At 49.3% G+C, this 22955-nt stretch overlaps 1 protein-coding gene across 2 annotated transcripts in view; it reads right to left on the bottom strand.

The window, feature by feature from the left end:
* Positions 1-21465, bottom strand: part of GDNF (glial cell derived neurotrophic factor) — a 33973-nt gene extending 12508 nt beyond the window's left edge. Inside the window, exons 1-2 of one of the 2 annotated variants that reach the window (XR_014502807.1) lie at positions 21207-21340; positions 968-1150 (exon numbers count right to left, since the gene is read on the bottom strand). Coding sequence is in view for 1 of the 2 variants with exons in the window: in XM_083403227.1 (XP_083259353.1) it covers positions 968-1124 (157 nt within the window). In the remaining variant the exon portion in view is untranslated. Of the gene's footprint in view, positions 1-967; positions 1151-21206 lie in introns of both variants that reach the window. The other variant, XM_083403227.1, reaches the window with a different exon arrangement.
* Between the last annotated feature and the right edge of the window lie 1490 nt (positions 21466-22955).

Here is a 22955-nt window from a genome sequence, read left to right as displayed (position 1 = left end):
CATATTGATATGCTAGAAACACAGTTTGCTTATTGCACCCTGAAAAGCATCGAATCTGCACAAGCCTTCAGTTTGCACCTAGATGTGGGATTCTTTGTCATAGTCTAATTGAGCCCAGTTAGCTGATGGACTTTGAATTTAAGCCCAAGGAGCATTGTTCCACCTCCCAGCCATTGGTGTGTCTCCTTCCGCTTGGTGAGCTCTGACTCATTCTCCACGAACAAAAGCTGCCACCTCATTGACTTCATTAGGGATGCTTTGCACTCAGCAGTGCCGCCAGGTTTCAAAACAAACAGACAGAGGTTTGCCCTTCCTTGTATTCATGCAGAGGAAGCGGCAAGTATACTGAAAGTACACATGTTCCTGATTATTCGCAATGGCAAGAATGCTGATGGAATCACTAGAGTTAAGGAATCCCAGCACTCCTTTGGAACCAGGCATGTAGAGACTTCTGGTTCACATGCAACCTCCTTATAAGAAAGAGGAGAGGGCAAGCAAGTAGAAAAGTCAGTGGTGGCCCCACAAGAGCACACCTGTGAATCTTTTTGGTTTCATAGCAATTGGACTACCATGGCGTCTAACCTCTAGTAAGGTATCCTCAACAACCTCATCAAACTACCATTCCCAAAGTCTGAAACCACCAAACGATAAAACACAGTGATAACCATATGGGTGAACCTTCAGACCCAATGATGCCAATGGGAGTACAGTTTCATAGTGAATGAGTCAGCCTAGTCCTCTTAACTCCCAGTGGCTTCTGCATGACTAGGCCTGAGCCGTCAGTCATGCTTGCTACATTTCTGCTTTTGGGTTTAGCTCTCTCTCAGCTCTAGGCTGGGAAAGGAGCAACCCTCGCAGGAGAGCTGGTTAAACAAATGTCCAGACTTGGTGCCAGGACAACCAAAAGCATTTTTTCAGTATTTAAGACGGATAGAAGTTGAAAGAAGGAAAGGGAACTTTTTCTTACAGTCCATTTGGCCAGCATAAGGAGTCAGCAGCCGGTTGGAGGTGTGATCGTCTTCAGTTCCCTCTAGCACTGAGCGGGTCTGGCCATCAGGAAGAGGAAAGGTGGAGATTGTGTTGAGTAGCAACATGCAGACAGCCACCACGTCCCATAACTTCATCTTAGATTTCCTTCCAGCACAGGACCCTGGCAAACAGGAGAGAGACATGACATTAGCGTTTGCATCTTCTCTGTTGATCCCATCCATACCGCTCCATGGCTCAGTGGCAGAGCATCTGAATGCAGAGAAAATTCTAGCTTCAATGCCCACCATCTCCAAGTAGGGCTTGGAGAGACTTCCTGCCTGAAACCCGCTGCCTGTCAGTGGACAATACTGAGCTAGATGGACCAGTAAAGGTAAAGGTAAAGGTACCCCTGCCCGTACGGGCCAGTCTTGACAGACTCTAGGGTTGTGCGCTCATCTCACTCTATAGGCCGGGAGCCAGCGCTGTCCGCAGACACTTCCGGGTCACGTGGCCAGCGTGACAAGCTGCATCTGGCGAGCCAGCGCAGCACACGGAAACGCCGTTTACCTTCCCGCTATAAAGCGGTACCTATTTATCTACTTGCACCCGGAGGTGCTTTCGAACTGCTAGGTTGGCAGGCGCTGGGACCGAACGACGGGAGCGCACCCCGCCGCGGGGATTCGAACCTCCGGCCTTTTGATCGGCAAGCCCTAGGCGCTGAGGCTTTTACCCACAGCGCCACCCGCATCCCTAGATGGACCAGTAGTGTGGCTTATATGTTCTTATGCCATGTGCCAATCCCTGGCCTCTATCTCATATCCCCATCTTGGCAGTCTGCTTTAAAGCGCCAAGTCTTCTGGGGCTAGAACGCTGCCGTTTCCATCCTCCCTTACAATAACAAACACAGTGCTTGGCGCTGAGGCCATGTTTATTAGAAGCAAGCAATAACTCGTCTTGCTGGCCCTGGTTCTGTGACTCAGCTGCTGGTCAGGGAGGAGAAAGGAGGTCAGCACGCGCTTTAAAGAGCTGTTGAAAGGAACCCAACAATGTCTTCTCAAAGGCTGCTGCCAGACAGTGGATCTGTTCAGGTGCTAACTGTTGATGGCCAACCTCAAAGGCCTTCCCTGGTCTCTGTTTCTATGTTCCAAACCTTACGCTTTGTCTTTAAACCGAGCTTGGAGCAGACAACCCTTCAGATACACAGCAAACACCAACACACACACACCCTGCTCCATCGACAGCACCTTCCCAAGTGACACGAGCGCTTGAGTTTCCCTCACACCCATTGCCAGCATGTCTGGTTACTGTGTTCATACAGGAGAGAAAGTGTCATGAATACTATTTTTGAAAAATCAACCCTACCTTTTAGTATCATGGTTTATTCATTTCCACTCCACCTTTCTCCCTTGCAAGGAGCTCAAGGTGGTGTACATGTCTCTCCCCTTCCTCATTCAATCCTCACAACAACCCTGTGAGGTAGGTTAGGCTAAGAGGCAGTGACTGGCCCAAGGCCACCCAGCCAGTGGGGATTCAAAACCTGGTCTCCCATCTCTGACACTCTAACCAGGCTGCACATATATATTAGAGACACAGGAAATCCAAAAGCAGGCGAGGTAAATGTCACGTGTAAAAACAATCATGCAGAGCTTTCTGCAGCACTTGACTGTGGCCTATCCTCAGCCCCATGAAGTAATAATTGAGCACACACAGAACATCCTTCTCTTGTCACAATGAGCAGCCTACTCAGGGCTGCCCAAGGCATTGGGCTGCCTGAGCCCCCCCCCCCTGCATCCTCTTAAGGGTGTATTCATGATTATTTGTGCTCAGGATTATATCAGGTTGGAGGGGGGGAAGAATGATTATTGGTTTGTAGGGTTTTTTTTGTTCTTGCTTTTATCATGTATTTTGTGCTTTTATATTGTATTTTTTATGTTGCGAACCACCCTGAGATCTGAGGCTGATGGGTGGCATAGAAATTTAATAAATAATAATAATAATAATAATCAATCTGCTTCAAAATAGCATTTGCATGGGCAAAAGTTTCAGGGTGGACATACTGCTTCATTTCCAATCAGAACATGGCAGCAGGACATTTTGCTTATTAAGTTTTAATCCAAACATGCATGTAGAACCTTTTCTTCAATTACATGGGATTGGAAATGGGGGAAAAACCCAACACCCCCCAAATGCAACCAAACAAGAGAGATTTAAACATCATATACATAAAAACACGGAACTTGTTTCAGCCATGTTTAAGCATAGTGCTTAAAAATCACTATTCTTTTTTAAAAAGCCTTGTACTTTGCAGAATTTTAGCACAATTTTCTCCTATTACAGACATTTCTGTAAGACTTCTACCCAATATATTCATATTTGTGCAAACAATTTTGCCCAACAGAATGCATTTTTGTCCATCATATTTTTACTAACATCTGCATTTTAAAGTGCAGCTCCCTGATACATGCTCGGACCATCGGCTGGGTGAGGACTGCAGGGCCTGCTCCCTTCCAGGGCCTTTTCCAACTGGTCCAGGGGGCGTGGCCCAGGCCCTTATCTGGAACAAACTTTTGGGGAAGTGTGGGAAGTGTTCTGCCATTGCTTCCCTGTTCCAGGTGGTTAATGTGCTTTAAAATGTCCTCAAACAGTCGGTGGCAATTTAAGTTTTTATTCCTTTTTTTCTTTTTTCCTTTGTTGGGGGTGGGTGGGTGGGATGGATAGTTGGTTGGGGATTAATTTTAGTACAATTGTTCTGTTCCTTTTTGTTGTTGTTTTATTGGTTCTGTATAGTTTGTGTTTTGCTTTTAAGGGGTGGGATCAGGGCTGCCTGGGAGTGGCTCCCCAGCCAACACAATGGCTGGGACAAGTTTCACAGGGGGGAAAGCACTGGGACATCCGATCTCGGTGATCATGGGCAGGAGGCGGAGTTACGCTAAGACCAGACCATGTCATTACCGAGGAGGCAGGTTTAGTCGTTGTTTGAAGACTATCCCTGCCTCCGGGTCTGGCCTTGACCGGATGGATACTGGAATCAACAGGGGAAACCCACATGACCTGAAAGTGTTGCTGTGCAATGCCAGGTCAATGATGAATAAAACCACTGCCATCCACGACTTGATTGTGGATGGAGGATTTGACCTGGCATGTGTGACAGAGACCTGGTTGGAGGAAGCAGATGGGCCTGTCCTTGCCGCTGCTTGCCCACCAGGTTTCTCTTATGCACAGCAACCCAGGTCATGTGGGCGGGGAGGGGGGGTTGCAGCGATTTTTAGGAAGTCACTAGCTTGCACCAGGCGTCCTACTGGGAAGATCCAGCTCTCTGAGTGCATGTTCTGGAAGTTGGGCAATAGGGGCAGTACAGGATTCCTTTTGGTGTACCGACCTCCCCGCTGCACCAAGGATTCCCTGTCCGAGCTGCTTCAGGTCGTGGCGGATTTTCTCCTGGAGACACCTAGTTTGGTTGTCCTAGGGGATTTTAACATCCATGCCGACACGACCTTACAAGGGGCTGCTCGGGACTTCGTGGAAAGCATGGCCTCCATGGGGCTGTCCCTGAATAAGTTTGGCCCAACTCATAGTCATGGACATGCCTTAGACCTGGTGTTCACCTCTAGTGACGTGGGTGATCTGACACTAAATAAAAGTGAAACAAAAGAAGTGCCATGGTCAGATCACTTCCTGGTGCAACTGGACTTCTCCGCGACCCTTCCCCTCTGCAGGGAGGTGGGACCAATTCGGATGGTCCGCCCCCGCCACTTAATGGATCCAAATGGTTTCCAGAGAGTGGTAGGGGATGCTTTAGCCCATGTTGATGGCCTTTCAGCTGATTCCCTGGTGGCCCGCTGGAATGCGGAGTTAACCAGGGCTATTGACTGTCTGGCTCCGAAGCGCCCTCTCCGATTGCATGGAGCCCGAACAGCCCCGTGGTTTTCTTCGGAGCTGAGGGCGATGAAACAATCGTTGAGACGGTTAGAGCGTCGGTGGCAGAAAACTCACTCCGAATCTGACCGGACACAGGTTAGAGCTCAACGTCGAGCCTACCAAGTGGCGATAGCGACGGCGAAGAAGACTTTCTTCACCGCCTCTATTGCATCTGCAGAAAATAGTAGCAGGAGACTCTTTCAGGTGGTTCGCAATTTAACGGAACCACCTTTACCACCGGGGCCTTGTAAAGACCCCAAGATCTCCTGCAACGATTTTGCAAAGTTTTTTGCAGATAAAATCACTCATATTCGGAAGGAGCTAGACACCACCGTGGGAGCAGGGCTGGGGCGGGAGAGTGCTAGAGCTCTGTCTGGTCAAGTTGCATGGAATCAATTTCAATCCGTTACCCCCGAGGATGTGGACAGGCTGCTTGGACGCGTGAAACCAACCACCTGTCTCCTTGATCCTTGCCCATCCTGGCTAATAAAAGCAAGCCGGGAAGGGCTGGGCGATGGGCTCTGCGGGGTGGTGAATGCTTCCCTCTGTGAGGGAACATTCCCAGATCCGCTGAAAGAGGCGGTCATTAAACCGCTTCTTAAAAAACCATCTTTAGACCCGGCCAGTATGGCCAACTATCGCCCAGTCTCAAATCTTCCATTCTTGGGCAAGGTGATTGAGCGCGTGGTTGCTGAACAACTCCAGGCACGCCTGGAGGATGCGGACCATTTGGATCCCTTCCAATCGGGATTCAGGCCTCACCATGGGACCGAAACTGCCTTGGTCGCGCTGGTTGATGATCTCCGGCGAGCTAGGGACAAAGGTGAGAGTTGTTTCCTGGTTCTGCTGGATCTCTCAGCGGCCTTTGATACAATCGACCATAACATCCTTCTGGACCGTCTAGAGGGGCTGGGAGCTGGGGGCACTGTTATACAGTGGTTTCGCTCCTTCCTCCTGGGCCGTGTTCAGAAAGTGGTGGTGGGGGATGAGTGTTCAGACCCCTGGGCCCTCACTTGTGGGGTGCCTCAGGGTTCCGTCCTCTCCCCCATGCTTTTTAACATCTATATGAAGCCGCTGGGAGAGATCATCAGGGGGTTTGGACTGGGTGTCCATCAATATGCAGATGATACCCAGCTCTACCTCTCTTTCAAATCAGAACCAGTGAAGGCGGTGAAGGTCCTGTGTGAGTGCCTGGAGGCGGTTGGAGGATGGATGGCGGCTAATGGATTGAAGTTGAATCCTGACAAGACAGAAGTACTGTTTTTGGGGGACAGGAGGCGGGCTGGTGTGGAGGACTCCCTGGTCCTGAATAGGGTAACTGTGCCCCTGAAGGACCAGGTGCGCAGCCTGGGAGTCATTTTGGACTCACAGCTGTCCATGGAGGCACAGGTCAATTCTGTATCCAGGGCAGCTGTCTACCAACTCCACCTGGTACGCAGGCTGAGACCCTACCTGCCCGCGGACTGTCTCGCCAGAGTGGTGCATGCTCTGGTTATCTCCCGCTTGGACTACTGCAATGCGCTCTACGTGGGGCTACCTTTGAAGGTGACTCGGAAACTACAACTAATCCAGAATGCGGCAGCTAGACTGGTGACTGGGGGCGGCCGCCGAGACCACATAACACCGGTCTTGAAAGATCTACATTGGCTCCCAGTACGTTTCCGAGCACAATTCAAAGTGTTGGTGTTGACCTTTAAAGCCCTAAACGGCCTCGGCCCAGTATACCTGAAGGAGCGTCTCCACCCCCATCGTTCTGCCCGGACACTGAGGTCCAGCTCCGAGGGCCTCCTGGCAGTTCCCTCATTGCGAGAAGCAAAGCTACAGGGAACCAGGCAGAGGGCCTTCTCGGTAGTGGCGCCCGCCCTGTGGAACGCCCTCCCAGCAGATGTCAAAGCGATAAATAACTACCAGACATTTAGAAGACATCTTAAGGCAGCCCTGTTCAGGGAAGTTTTTAATCTGTGATATTTTACTGTATTTTTTGTTTCTATGGAAGCCGCCCAGAGTGGCTGGGGAAACCCAGCCAGATGGGCGGGGTACAAATAATAAATTATTATTATTATTATTATTATTTTGGACTCACTGTTTAGTTAGAGGACTGTTACAAAATACAGAGAAGTGCAAATTTCAAATGATAGCTGCATTTCAGTTCTCGTACTGGTTCGAGAAGTGCAAATTACAGTGGTACCTCGGGTTAAGTACCGGTACTTAATTCATTCCGGAGGTCCGTACTTAACCTGAAACTGTTCTTAACCCGAAGCACCACTTTAGCTCATGAGGCCTCCTGCTGCCGCCGCTGCACGATTTCTGTTCTCACCCTGAAGCAAAGTTCTTAACCCGAGGTACTATTTCTGGGTTAGCGGAGTCTGTAACCTGAAGCGTATGTAACCTGAAGCGTATGTAACCCGAGGTACCACTGTACATGCTTCCTCGTTAAAATGCAAAATGTTAGAATATCTCTTCTGCCCCATTGCCAGTAGTGGATTGGGCAACATGCGTGTGTTGCAACAACTAATGTGGTTTTAAGTGCTTTAGCCGAAAGCTTCCAAGTTTGTGGCGAACAAGAAAAAGGAAGAGTTGGGAATGGCCCAATGGAAATAATCAGTAGAAAGGCTCTGACCTGGGTCTTCTTACTCTCATGGTAGAAAAGACCCCCTCCTGAGTAGCATGCCTGCTCAGAACTTTGCAGATAATAACTTGCTCTCTCAGTAAGTGGAAGCAACGTAATACTGTACTGGCAAGGCAGGTAAGCAAAAAAGCCCCATTGTGCCCCACTGACCGCTACTGTTAGTTGGTATGGGAGAGACCCTTTGCACATGCTCAAACTGGACTCCCCACTGTGCATTAGCACTGGGATTCAGAACAGCTTCCGTAGCTTAAGGTTTGCCCCTGGTTCCGCATGTTTTCGATATTTTTATTTTTTTTAAAAAGGGGGAATTCAGATTGGGTTACATTTAAAGGGCCTTTGATACGTAAACTTTACAGAAAGTGGGATGCTTTGGCTTTCACATCAAAGTAGCAGTGATTTGGCAACTTTCAGTCATAAAGTGTTATATAGGCACCAGTCGGGCCTGGTAAAGTGAAGAGAGAAAGAGGGAGGGAAGGGAGGGAGAACAGGAGGAGGCATCTGCAAAAATGGCAGGACTGTAACTCTCTCTTGGCTGAGTTTTCCTATCCTAGTTGAAACTATTATCCGCCTTGCAAACGGGCAATCTGGGACCAATCAGGCATTTCCCATCCTTTCAGCTTGCTCACCAAGAGCAGGCTGGTGTGTGGACTGCATTAAATTCCACTGTAAATATTTCAGAACATAGTTCTAGCAGGCAGGCATTTCTGTCTTTCTTGGAAAGTTCTGCCCAAGCGGATCTGAGGTCAGGGGCAAAGGAAACCGGAGCACTTGCAGGTGCTTAATTAGAGCCAGGGTGGATCCTCTCCCTGCCCCTGCAAGCAAACCTGTTTACACTGTAAAAAAAAAGGACCTATTTCTGCAAGGCTTAGTTAGTTCTGCCACAATAAAAAAACCAGCACTATTGCACTTGTGCAGAGTGCCTTTCCCTCACCACTGGGTAACCACAAGGAGCATTATCCTTGGAGCTCTGATTAGGGCTTCTAAGGCAAAGGACACAAATGAATTCTACACGAACAGGAGATCCGACACTTCTGGATTTCAGCGGGATTACAGCATTATCTGCAGCCCCTTGAAGATGAGACATTTGGATTTGACCCTTTTGGCAGCACATCCTGAACAAATTAGACTAGCATAAGTGACACGTAAAGGCAGCTTTCCCCCTCTGTGGGATTTCAAACACCCATGTTTACCCTTGCTAGTCTTATTAATTCTGGTAGAATTCTACCACATATTGGGTTAAGAAGAGAAGAAGAAGAGTTTGGATTTGATATCCCGCCTTTCACTCCCTTTAAGGAGTCTCAAAGCGGCTAACATTCTCCTTTCCCTTCCTCCCCCCACAACAAACACTCTGTGAGGTGAGTGGGGCTGAGAGACTTCAAAGAAGTGTGACTGGCCCAAGGTCACCCAGCAGCTGCATGTGGAGGAGCGGAGACGCGAACCCAGTTCCCCAGATTACGAGACTACCGCTCTTAACCACTACACCACACTGGTGATGCCCTGGAATCTTTACGTACGTAACATTGGGGGAAGAGGCGCATTTGCACCCTTGGGATGTGCATTTGGGTGGCACCAGAGAAGACACAATGGGTCGATTTTCATGCAGCTGACACCAGTAAGTGAAGTCCTGCGCATCTTTTATGCACAAAAAGTGTCACTGTGTTTAAAAGGGCTGGGACATCCATGAGGCAGACTGAGGTAACGACCTTGAGTGGCAGAAGCCAATGGACATGGTCAGGGCCGGATTTAGGTTGGATGAGGCCCTAAGCTACTGAAGGTAATGGGGCTCTTTATATGCCCAGCTGCCCTTTGTCAACAACAAATTGCCGCTGTTTTTTGTGTTGAATATATGCTATATGATGATTTATGGACCTAATAGGTATCTAAAGCCATTGGCACATGCAAAATGTAGGCACCCTATATATAGAAATGAGAAACCAGTGATATTTTATAGAGCAGGCTAGTAGGCAGGGCCCTTTACTGACATCATAGGAGCCTACACAACAGAATACACTGTTGCTGTATGTAGGTTTTATTTTATTTGTTTTTTATCTTATATTTTGGAAATGTACATCCAGTTTTTTTCTTTAAAATTTTTGGGGCCCCCCAAGAGAGTGGGGCCCTAAGCTATTGCTTGTTTAGCTTATACATAAGTCTGGCACTGGATACTGGCATGGGCATTATGTTCCACTGCCATCATGCGCCCTTCTCCTTCAGCTGCTGCCCCTCTCTGGATTCGACAGCAGCAGCTTCCAACCTCTGGCCTGTCTTTTGGCTGCGGCTTTCAGCTGCGGCTCTCGGTGACAGCTTTTGGAAACCCAAAGCTGGAAACTGAAGCCAAAGCCAAGCCAAAGCTGGAGATGAGGTCTAAAGGTGCTTTTGGCTTGGTCTCTTGCTTTGGGTTTCTGAAAGCCTAAGCCTAAGCCCACAGCATAGCTGTCAACATTTCCCTTTCTTTAAGGGAAATTCCCTTATTCCGAATAGTATTCCTTGCAAGAAAAGGGAAAAGTTGACAGCTATGGCCCACAGTCCAAGCTGGCTTGGCACATTTCCATATCAGTTTGCATTTTTTAAAAAGTCCTCGTGGAACTATATCAACTATTTAGTGTAAGTTTCCTAACATAGACATCTTTCTACACAATTGTGCCCAATTCCACTGCCCCAAATCTTTGGATCTAGCCCTCCACATCAGGGGTAATGAGCAAGATTCCTGGTGTCTTGAGCTGCACTGTAAATCAGGCACTATGTCTGTGAGGTGGAAGCAGGTGGAAGAAGCTGTGGGCTCCTTGTCTCCTCCTGCATAAAGGAATTTAAAGTAAAAGCTATGCTGGTCACTAACTCTTAGTACAAGTGTCACTTTTTGAGTTCTGGTCTGGCAACTCTGCAGTGGCGTTGCGTGGGTTGTCAGCACCCGGGGCATGGCAAGTAATTTGCGCCCCCTAACCCGGGGCAAGGCAAGTAATTTGCGCCCCCCGCTGCACTGTCCCTCCCCCAGATAGCCCCTCACTCTCTCTCCACACCGCACCACAAGCCTGCCCCCCCCCACAGTGGGCGGCGACCCGGTGGCTTGGATCGGATTTGCACAGCCAGCACTGCAGTGAGAGAGAGTGAGTGAGCCAGGTAGGAGCAGAGAGCTGCGAGCGCGCCCCCCCAGATGTTGCGCCCGGTGCGCCCGCCCCCCGCCCCCCCACGCTACGCCACTGCAACTCTGAGACCTTGTGCAAGAATAAAAACTCCCAAGTCTTTAACAGCTGTAAGTCTCCTTCATCTCCAGGCAGCCAGAATTAAAACAGATCATCTTGAATTTGCATGCATTGCGTTTTGTGTTTCAATAAAAAAACCAAAACCCACCAAAAAACCAACGCCTCCATTGACAGACTGCATAGTAAACCAAAACCCCTGTACATCTCCAGTGCTCATCAACACTTCAAAAATGCTCAGTCAATGTATAGATCCTTGCTGCTTCTTCATCTGTTTGTTTGTTTTTAATAAAACCAAGGATGACAACAAAACTAACCACCGTACACATTTGTGGTCATCAAGGTGACCTATGATTCCATGGTTAATTTTATTCATTTTTATTTATTGAATTTCTATACCACCCTTCTTCTGAGGGACACAGGGCAGTTCACAATATAAAAACACAAATATAATATAGTAACGAACAAAAACTAACAATCTGTTTCCCTTTCATGACACTCAAAATCAACTCCCTGGTCATCTCACTCTCCCTAATGGATAAAGGTAAAGGTAAAGGTACCCCTGCCCATACAGGCCAGTCTTGACAGACTCTAGGGTTGTGCGCCCATCTCACTCTAGAGGCTGGGAGCCAGCGCTGTCCGGAGACACTTCCGGGTCACGTGGCCAGCGTGACAAGCTGCATCCGGCAAGCCAGTGCAGCACACGGAACGCCGTTTACCTTCCCGCCAGTAAGCAGTCCCTATTTATCTACTTGCACCCAGGAGTGCTTTCGAACTGCTAGGTTGGCAGGCGCTGGGACCGAGCAACGGGAGCGCACCCCACTGCGGGGATTCGAATCACCGACCTTTCGATCGGCAAGCCCTAGGCGCTGAGGCTTTTACCCACAGCGCCACTCGCGTCCCTCCTAACGGATAGGACTGGCTTATTTTGGACCAATCATCTTCAAAAGCCTTAAAGCTTTTAAAAATTAATTTAAACTCCCAGTTCTTCTTAACTGGCTAGTGGGATGGGCTGCCTGACTAAGAACATCTGCACACTCCCAAAAATACATTATCTGCCTTATCCAAGTTTAGCCATCATGGCTGCACCAAAGGATTCCTGGAACTGTCACCTGGTGGATGTGCTGAGAATTTTACATTAATGTTCCCTAGTCCCAACTCACAGAACTGCACTTTCTAGGAATTGTTATTTAAAGCTGTCTGAGTTGTGGATATAGCCTATCAAAGTCAATGAGATCATTTGTCTCCTCAAAAGAGGCTCTGCAAGGAAAGTGGGAAAGAACACCAATCAGTTGCAGCTTTGCTGTAAAGACAGTGATGATGGAAGCTGAATTTTTAGCCATGATGCAGTTGATCTTTTACCCATCAGGTGGCAACTCTAAGCAGCTCCAGTGATAGCAGGCGGTGACAAAGACAGAATGCTGCCTTGTTTTGAGTCAGATTCTTACCCTATCTACAGTGGTATCTCGGGTTACATACGCTTCAGGTTACAGACTCCGCTAACCCAGAAATAGTGCTTCAGGTTAAGAACTTTGCTTCAGGATGAGAACAGAAATCGTGTTCCGGAGGCGCGGCAGCAGCAGGAGGCCCCATTAGCTAAAGTGGTGCTTCAGGTTAAGAACAGTTTCAGGTTAAGTACGGACCTCCGGAACGAATTAAGTACTTAACCTAAGGTACCACTGTAACACTGTACACTGTAACACAGTACAGTGGTACCTCTACTTACAAACTTAATTCATTCCAGAGGTCCGTTCTTCACCTGAAACTGTTCTTAACTAGAGTTGTGCTTCTGTTAATGGGGCCTCTTGCTGCTGCTGTGCTGCCGGCACACGATTTCCGTTCTCATCCTGAGGCAAAGTTCTCAACTTGAGGTAACTCTTCCAGGTTAGCGGAGTTTGTAACCTGAAGCGTTTGTAACCTGAGGCATTTGTAACTTGAGGTACCATTGTGCTGTGCCAGGCAGAAGCTCTCTGGGTCTTTGGGCAGAGGTCTTTCCTTTATCAACTACCTGGCCATCGATCTGGAGATGCCACAGAATGAACTTGGGTTCTTCTGCAATGCAAAGTGACATGGCCTTTCTCCTTATATAAATGACTGATTTTTGGTGCTCCCCCCTCAAAAAAAGGGGGCATTAAGGTGCCAGACATCCTTATCAACATGCCACTTGAAATTAAGTCCTACATTTCCAAGTACGGTAACATGTTTAGGGCCAAAAAAAGCAAGAACTGCACATCTTTTAATTGTTCACATGAGAAACTCTGCAAAAATTGGTGGATCTACTTGACAGTAAACAACTTGAAGCATCACTTCACACAGTATGCATAAGATCACTTTTGCATTTCATAGTATTTGATCTAGAAGAGATCTACCATTCTCTTCGTCTTTATACTTAAAATCACCATGGTATACTAGACCATGGGTAGGCAACCTAAGGCCTGGGGGCCGGATCCGGCCCAATCACCTTCTAAATCTGGCCTGCGGGCGGTCCGGGAATCAGCGTGTTTTTACCTGAGAAGAATGTGCCCTTTTATTTAAAATGCATCTCTGGGTTATTTGTGGGGCCTGCCTGGTGTTTTTACATGAGTAGAATGTGTGCTTTTATTTAAAATGCCTCTCTGAGTTATTTGTGGGGCAAAGGAATTTGTTCATTTTTTTTTTTTCAAAATACAGTCCGGCCCTCTACAAAGTCTGAAGGACAGTGGACCGGCCCCCTGCTGAAAAAGTTTGCTGACCCCTGTGACTAGACTATCTGCCTTTATAATGGAAAAGACTTGATAACAGAGCATGTCTTCTAGGGCTCCTGGTGAATCAGGGAAAGCCACATTGATCCATTCAAAATCCTTCTTTGCAAAAGCCTTAGGACAGGGGTGCCCAAACTTTTTTCAAAGAGGGCTAGATTTGATGAAGTGAACATGTGTGAGGGCCGACCAAAGTCGAGCTGTTTTTAGGATTGAAGTTTAGCCCAAAGTTGTGGAGCTTTCTTTTGGATTTAACCCCAAAGTTGTTGAGGTTTTTTTTTTAAGATTCAACTTGTTGAACTTTTTCTACAATTTTGCCCCAAAGTTGTTGAGCTTTTTTTAGGATTTTACCCCAGGACAAATAATCTGGGGGCTGGCAGGCCCGATAAGCCCCTATATTTCATCTCAACCCTTAAACAGGGCAGATCCCAAACAACTCTCTACTTCAGGTGAAGGTCAAGATGGTGTCTCCCATGCCATGGATGAACATGGACTGCCTGGGAGTTTAGCACTGGTGATGAGGCAGAGTTCTTCACTGAACCTAAAGGCAGCAGGCTAGCTTAAGCTACTGTAGGGCAGGGGAATTGGCACCTATCAGTTGCTGGGAATCACAAGCAGGGGTGGTGCTGATGGGCTGAAGTCCTGCTTTTGGGCATCTGGTTGGTCACCATGATAGCAGGATGCTGGATCAATGGGTCATTATTGACCTGATCCAGCAGACTCTGCTTATGTTCACCTGCAGGACCCTGTCCGATAGCACCTTGCTGCTGCTCCTCACTGTTTGCCACCTGAGGTTGCCGGCTGACTTTGCCTAATAAGAAGGCTGGCCCTACCCTAGAATAATTTTGTGGAAAAGAAAAAGGGTATACAATAGTTTAAACCCCAGCACCCCTGTTTAACAGGTTGTAGTTACAGCTCTAGAAAGACAACCTCTGGGGTCATCTGAAATGAAAACTTAGGAGAAAGCTCAGTGGTAAGCTAGTTCTTTGCATTGTTCAGGATTGCTTAGCCTGAAATGTCCATAGAATGCAATGTCATAGCTTTCCTGGACAACTGGTCCCATTATTCAATAGTTTGCATAGTTAGGATACCCAATCCAATCCTGCAGTGGAGCCCACTGATGAAATGCTGACATGTCTAACATTTGACCAATGCTCTCTGGCACAGTTTTGCAGAGTAGAACTTCCTGGGAATGTGTGCCCTCTGCCATTTCCCCCAGTATATTTACCTCCCCCTTTTTACCTTCTTTTGCAAACTAGTCATCTGGTTATTTCCCTGATCTGGTTCATGAAATGGAACAACCAAGAGCCACCTGAAAACAAATACACATCAAGAGGACAAGGCTGTGAATAGACCTTGGATGGAACAATATATTGGTTAAGTTGAACTCCTCTTGGAAGCTCAAACATTGCTCTTTAGTGTTTTCATAATAAAATAATAATAATAATAATTTATTATTTCAACAAAATATTAAAAATACAGTAAGATGTTCACTTGAAAATGTTGTATGTGCATGACAAAATGTCTGCTTTCAGCCACTAATATGACAGATGCATCTTTCTAAAGATGTTAATTTCTAAAGATGTTACCGTATTTTTCGCTCTATAGGACGCACCGGACCATAGGAGGGGGAGAACAGGAAAAAAAAAATCTCCCCTTCTCAGCTCAGCGCCCCTTCAGCGAAGCGGGAGGAGAAGCAGAGCCCCTTCCATTTCTCCTCCTGCTTCGCTGAAGGGGCGCTGCACAGAGAGGGAAAACTGTGCAGCGCCTCTCCAGCGAAGCGAAGCCTGGAGAGCAAGAGGGATCGGTGTGCACCGACCCCTCTCACTCTCCAGGCTTAGGGCGTCTATCCACAAGCCTTCGGAGTGCAGCGGGAACTCCCACTGCGCTCCGGGGGCTTCAGGCAGCTTCAGCGAAAGCAATGCGAAGCCTCCGGAGCACTCTCCCTTCAGAGGCTTTGCGTTGCTATCGCTGAAGCTAAGGAGCCTGCATTCACTCCATAGGACGCACACACATTTCCCCTTCATTTTTGGAGGGGAAAAAGTGCGTCCTATAGAGCGAAAAATATGGTAATATTTAGAGCTCAACATGGGCCGGTGTTTCATAGGCTCAATCTTTGCTTTGTATGAACACTCCTTTACCACAGTATGAATGGATGGTCTTGACTCCAACCTCTTCTTGATAGTGTGGAGCAAAGCAGGGTTGCTCTTTATCACCACTTTTCTTTGTTCTCTCTATCAAGCCACTAGCAATGTCTGTTAGAAACAATGCGAAAATAGTGGGTGTAACAATAAATGGGAGATTGCATACTATCAGCTTTTTCGTCGATGACATCACCCTTATGTTATCTAAACCAGAAACTGCAACACCTGGGCTTGCAAAGGAACAGAGGTACTATGGTGAGGTAACAAGACTGCAAATAAATGAGCCTAAATCTGAAATTATGTGTTTAGGTAGTCCATTGCAATCTCAGGCTAATACAAAGCACATTACTGGTTTTAAAAGTTGTCCTCAAAAACTGAAGTAAAAGGTAAAGGTACCCCTGCCCGTACGGGCCAGTCTTGACAGACTCTAGGGTTGTGCGCCCATCTCACTCAAAGAGGCCGGGGGCCAGCGCTGTCCGAAGACACTTCCGGCTCACGTGGCCAGCGTGACAAGCTGCATCTGGCGAGCCAGCGCAGCACACGGAACGCCGTTTACCTTCCCGCTAGTAAGCGGTCCCTATTTATCTACTTGCACCCGGGGGTGCTTTCGAACTGCTAAGTTGGCAGGCGCTGGGACCGAACAACGGGAGTGCACCCCGCCGCAGGGATTCGAACCGCCGACCTTTCAATCGGCAAGCCCTAGGCGCTGAGGCTTTTACCCACAGCGCCACCCGCGTCCCATCAAAAACTGAAGTATTTGGTACTAAAAACCCGCATTCCTCAAAGAGGGCAAATTTTGCACTTCTGCTAACACAAATCAGACAGGAATTGAAGTCTTGGGAGGAGCTACACCTTTCTTGGCCTGACCACATTGTGGTCCTTCCAAAGTTCCCCTATCTGTTTCAACTTTGGCCAATAGCTACAATGCCTAAAGAAGAAGAAGAGTTTGGATTTTATATCCTGCTTTATCACTACCCGAAGGAGTCTCAAAGCGGCTAACATTCTCCATTCCCTTCCTCCCCCACAACAAACACTCTGTGAGGTGAGTGAGGCTGAGGGACTTCAGAGAAGTGTGACTAGCCCAAGGTCACTCAGCAGCTGCATGTGGAGGAGCAGGGAATAGAACCCAGTTCATCAGATTACGAGTCCACCGCTCTTAACCACTACACCACGCTGGCTCTCAGAACTTAAAGAACTTAAGGCCTGGCAATGACTACTAGGCAAATTTATTCACCAAGACAAGCCAGCTTGTCTGTGTGATAGAATTCTATACAGTAACAGAAGCTGAGTTGATTTGGGAGTGCCACACTTATAACATGCATTATAGGGCAATTTAGCTAATTTTTCCAATGTGATCCTACTTTATTTATTACTGCAGTTAAAAGGTTGTTTCTGAATGTTGTTGTAAAAGTGGTAAACATTTGGGGGAAATGTTTCATTTTCATTCATTTTTTTAAAAAAGAGCAAGCTTTAAAGAGTAACACAGGGCTCTCAAAATAAAGTGAACGAGAGACCGCACATGTAAACTACTAAAACTAGGGCACTCAAATCCAGTGCGTATTTACTGCTTGTAGCCATAGACCTTTGCAAACAAGGGCATTCATCAGTGGGCCAGTGTATATATTCATATTTGCAATGAGGTAGTTAAGCATGCAAAAACACTGCAAAAAGCTCCCTTCAAGGCTTGCCTTGGCAATCTACAGTTTCTATAAGTTCTGCTCTGGTCCAGAATGCCTGCCAGGAAATCGGCTTCCTCATCCAATCCCATTGCTTTCCAGCCAAGGTGTTGCAAGGGCTGGTTGTGGTTGGTGGGTGATGAGGGGAAAGCGTTCTGTACAGGCTCAGAACTGCTGTCCTCCTTTGCCATCCTTTCATATCCTATGGCTGAGCCACAGAGGTGCACTTCAAAGGAAGGCAGCCCTTGGACCCAACCAGGACTTTTTGCTCCCTGAAGTGGAGCCCTAGGGCACCTCCCTTCACCCCTCCCAGCTAGGGCCAACACTTAAAAAAAAAGTCTTAATGCACTATTCAGACACCAGTTCATGCCTTCAGTGCTTTTATGGTGTGTCACCATCCCTCATGTATACCTCCAGGCAGGCCTTGTAACCAAACCACACACAGCTATTCTTTTTTTATTGCACTTATATTCCACCTTTTCCTCCAAGGAGCTAAAAGCGATGCATATGGTTCTCCCTCCCCTCGTTTGATTCTCTCCAATGACCCTGAGAGGTAAGTGACTGGCCCAAGGTCACCCAGTGAGTATCATGGCAGAGAGGGGAATCGAACTCAGCTCTCCCAGGTCCTAATCAAGAGACTCTAATCGGCTCTTGACCTCCTATGTGCTTGACAACTCTCCTGTTCTTGCAGCCTCAGACAAGCAACAAACACCAGAACTTGACCGCGTTCCTGATGGGCCGCCGCACACTTTGTGGACCACAAGTTGTGCAGCCCTGCTTCGGTTAGTGCTCAGGTGAAATTACCATTTCAAACCTGTCACTAGAGGGCAGTCCACACCTACTTTGGCTTTGCTGGGTTTGCAGCATCCGGCCCCTCCCCTTTCCTCAATATTTTTGGAGGGATGTCCCTCCTCCCCCCCCCAATTGTATAACTTTGGGAAGCCAAGCTGCCCCATCACCATGGAAACCATTTAAAAAACCCCAACCCTAATCAAATTATTACAGTACTCTTTTGCACATGCTAATCTCTTAACAGGGCAAAGAGAGGGAGAGAGATACCTTTGACCAATTCCGGACTCAATACACCAAGCAGGTTAAATCTATATAAACAAATTGCACGCAATCTTCTCACAAAAGCCTATCTGTGTGAATGGCTCTTATTTTCAGCCTACCTCTTGGTTAGGCTAGCATGCTGCGGTCTTATGCATTTCCCAATATGAGTCTATTGCAGGGGGAGGCGGAGAATTAAAAAAATAATATTGTGGCACTTTAAAGACCAGCTCATTTTATTTATGACAAATAAATAGCTTTCATCCAATGCACCTGGCCAAGTGTAGTCCATGAAAGTGTCTGCCTTAATTATGTAAATATATTATTATTGGTCTTTAAGATGCGACTAGACCTTTTGGTGATTTTATGCGTATATACTCCCAAGAAAGAGTTACTACTCTTGAATTCTGGGTAACATGCCCAAGCAGCTTATAACTCTCCGCATTCCAAGTCAAATGGTAGTAGACCCCCTCCCACCTGTCACTGGCCCTAAAATCGAAAACATCCCTGGATGGGATCAGTGGGAAGATTCTGATGCAGAATGGAACCCAGTTTTGGGCTCCTTCTCTGGGCATTTCCTATCCTCTCCTGCTCTAGGGTGCTAATAACCTGTGCCCAACAACTTTGAATATGCATTAACTACCTCCTCCAGATTCACGCCTCTAACGAACTACCTTTTTAAATTCCGGAGGGGAATCGTGTCCCTTCTCTCTCTCCAGAGAGATCACGCACCTCTCCAAAATGTGTTGCCTCTGCGTCGCTCGGTGGCGGCTCCAGATCCCCTACGAACCCCACGGAAATCTTTAGGGAAATAAGGTGGCTCGGGCAATTGCAACCCAAGCTCGCTTTCCCTTGGGATCGCGACGCTCCCAGAGCATTCCCGACCTTTGCCGAGGATTTCTCCTCGGAGGGGAAAGGTGAGCGAGTCCCTGCTTCGATGCAAGGCGGCGGTGCTGGGCGTGTTCCCCATTCCCAGTGGGAGGAGAAGAGGGCGATCGAAGCGCGCGTCGCCGTCGGATAAGCGCTGCTTCGGACACGTTTCGAGGCGCAAAAAGAGGCACTGGCTCGGCGGGGCTGGTGTTGCCGTCCCAGCACGAGCAGGATCGGGATCAGGAAACTCTGGGCCTCTGGAGAGAGGCGATTATGGGAGCAAGCTCGGTTCTGTATTCCCACAAGAGGTGCCCAGCTCACGCCTGGGGAAAACCCGTCCAGCGCACTTTTTCTTTCTTTCCATGCGCTTTGGTTTCCTTTCCCACACGACCGGCGGACGCTAGTCGGAGGCTGCTAGTTTAAAGGAAAGGACAATCCACGGTGAGACGGCGGAGCTGACAACCAGGAAAAAGTTTAGGCGACCGCTTAAGCTTCTAGCCGTCTTGAGGGTTTTCGTGGCACTAAGCAGGTTTGCGATTTAAATGCTTTGTGGAGCGCACGGTCCCTTGACTCGCCTTTCCGCAGCCCTCCCGTTCAGCCCGGACACACGGCACTGAAAAAGTCTTATTTTACGCATCTCCAGGATCAGTTCCCCCAGGGACATCTTAAGCCCCTTACGTCCTAGCGAAACCAGAGAGACACCAGGGACTCCAAGGATGGACGAACCTGGCTGAAAACCTAGAACGATTTACCTGGGAGTACGTCCCACTGAACTCAGCGGGTCCAACTTCTGAGTAAACATGTCTTGGCTTGCACTGTTATTCAAGGATGCAAAAAAATGTCGCCCTTCACTCTTGAAGCTGAGGAAAACCTTGGCATAACAGGGAGGATCTGAGAGACAAGTGTTCCAACCCCCCAGTCAACTTGAAACTCCCACCAGGCGACCCTTTGGCTGGTAACGGTCTCTCAGTCTAATCTACCTCACAGGGATGTTGTTAGACTAAAGCGGGAGAGGTAGAACCATATATATCGCCTTGGTCCAAGGGAGAGTAACGAGGCAAATTTAATTCCTCCACATTTGAAGCTCTCCAGAGGAAGCGTCTTTTCAGGTGAGCAGGCCGACGGCAAAATATTTAGAGCTGCAGGGCGGGGAGTTATTGTAATTGCACACTTACCTGGGAGTAAGCCCCACCGAAGACAGTGGGTCTCCCTTCTGAATAAATAGACATAGGATCCGGGTTCAGATGACCCCAGCCGTACTGATTTGGATCTGGGGTGGTGTTGCGAGTGGCCTTATATAGCAAAGAAGCGCATTCTCCAGAAACCTAAGCAACCGCTGCGTCTGGCTGCCAGAGGCGCACCAGTGGAGAGCTATGGGGCAGGACCCAGTTCTCACAAGGCTATCTCTCAACTTCGGCCCGACGTAACTGCGTAACGACTGCCAAACAGTTATTTGGAACGCGCTCATCACCTTCACTATTATTATTTTTTTGAGAAGTTCAACAATGAAGTTAAACTAACCCGCTTGAAATGACCAGAGGATGAGTCTATACTTCTAAAACGAGCTCGTGCCATAAGACCTCCCTGGGGATTTCCCAAATGCCCCCCCCCCCGGCAGGCAAAGGAGCCTACTTAACCAACGCGAGATGGCGGGATGGAGACAGAAACAGCCCACTCTCCAAGAAAATAATTATAAAAAATACCACTTTTAACTCCTGCAAGTTTCCCCTCCTTTTTTTTGTTAGAGGGCCCTCGCTACTGGCGCTCTTGAAATGTTACCACCCGACTCTGCTGGTTTAGACCCCTGGATTGCGGCGGATCCAGAATAACCAGGGCGGAGTTCTCAAGGTGGGGGAGGTGGGAAGAAGCCGCCCCAAAACTCCTGTCCTCGGAGCAGGCGAGTCTCTCCCCGCCCCCATCCCAGGCCCCTCAACCAGCCAGACCATCGCTGCGCGACTCCCTGAGCACCCCAGCCCAGAGGGGCGGTTTCCCCGGAGAGCCCTCCCCCTGCTTACCTCGGATCTGGTCTCTTCCGACCCAAGGGTGACATGAACGCCCGGGATCCACGGCTCTCCGGCTCAGAGATGCATGTGGAGCCCGGGGCGCGGAGATCCTCGAAGTGGGTGGGCGATGTGGGCTGGGGTGGGGAGAAGAGCCTTGCTCGCAATCCAGGCGGGGGAGGGAGCTGTTGCCGCCGCCGCCGCCCCGCGCCCTCCCCCCGCCGCAGCCCCGCAGGTGCAGCCGGGGGGCGCCGCGCCTTCCCCACGCCTTGCGCTGCGCCCGATCCAAAGCTTCAAGGTAGACGGCGCGAGAAACTCGCCTGGCCGCGGGGCGCGCCGCCTGTCAGTCGCAACTGGCCCTGGAGCCTACAGTTCAGGAGGAGAAGAAGGAGAAGAAGCCGCTGGCCGGACGCCGGAGAGAGACACCCCACCCACAGCGGCGGGGAGTCCAGTGAAGACATCGGGGGGCCCCGGCCACGCCGGCTGCTCCAGGGAGAAGAGGTGGGGAGGGGAGAGGGCGGGGCGCGGGGCGCACCCAAGGGAGACAAGGGCCCCGGGAGTGGAGAGTCCGAGGAAGGCTGGGCGGGGAGAAACGGGACTCAGAAGCCAGAGAAGCTGCGTCCTCCCCGAGGGCAAGTCAAAGCTTGGCAGATAGATCCATGTGGAATGATGCGCTGCGCCACCAGAGGCTCGTGCAAAATCCAGACGCCGAGTCTTGCCCGCCCTCCCCTCGCGTCCTCCTCTTCCAACACCACCAAGCACCACCACCAGGTCACTGTAAGATCCTCAGGAATCGACGTGGAGGGGGCAAGCGAGAAAGGAAAGAAAGGCTCTCCCGCCGCCGGAGGTCTAGCTCCGCTCGCACGCCAGGGGGCAGAGGAGGGCGCGCTCGAGCCGTCCCAAGCGCACGCCGAGAGCTCTCTTTGCCAGGGGGAGACGGCCCGCGAGATGCCTTTATAGGCTTGGCGCTCGGTGACGCGGCCCCCATCGCCGCCTCTGATTCGCCCGCGGACCTAAACACACGCACACTCACACACACACAAGCGAGCGCTTCTCCCTTTCTCTTGCAGGCGCTCCCCCGCCTCCCCCGCGCGCGCCCCGTCCAGCATCAAACAACACCAGGAGATCCAGCGAATAGCTCTTGGCTGAAGTCAGCGGCTCGACATATCGTGCGTATTCCATGGCCAGCCGCGCGAAGGAGGCTTCTGAAGTTGGCCCGGCGTCTTGGGCTCGCATTTGCTTTGCTGATGTAACCCAACGCCGCACTTTGGTGCAAGCCGCCCGAGGGGCGTTGGGCAGCCGGACTCCCCCTCCCGCCCTCCCACCGCAGGCAGCCCTGTCCCCAATTCCAGAGCGCTCGCATCATTCATTGCTAAAGGGGCAGGTCGACGGAGACGACTGCTGCCATCGCTTGCTGCCACCGAAGATATGCCTCTCTCCTGTCGCCTCCTCAATATCTTATTGTTCTCTGGTTGAGGGGAGGGGGGAATACACAGGTAGATGGGATGGATCAATAAAGTTGCACAAATGGGGAAAGCCCAGAAATAAACTTCTTTGCAAAGCCTCGCCCATGTCCAGGAGGCCCCGCCCCTAATCGCAAATGGTGGCTTGTGCCCAGGTTGTTTGAAAGCACTTTTGGATTTGCATACACTGTTTTGCATGCAGGGTTAAGCATTGATTGAAGGAAGGAGATACTTTGAAATTGGATGCTTAACTGCTTGGTGTTTACACCAGGCAGATGACCAGAGGCGAAGGACAAAACTA

Source organism: Podarcis tiliguerta (assembly GCF_965153285.1).
Source record: "Podarcis tiliguerta genome assembly, chromosome: 11".
Taxonomy (NCBI): domain Eukaryota; kingdom Metazoa; phylum Chordata; class Lepidosauria; order Squamata; family Lacertidae; genus Podarcis; species Podarcis tiliguerta.
Note: the sequence above shows the minus strand (reverse complement) of the source record. Positions and strands in the feature narration are given on the sequence as shown.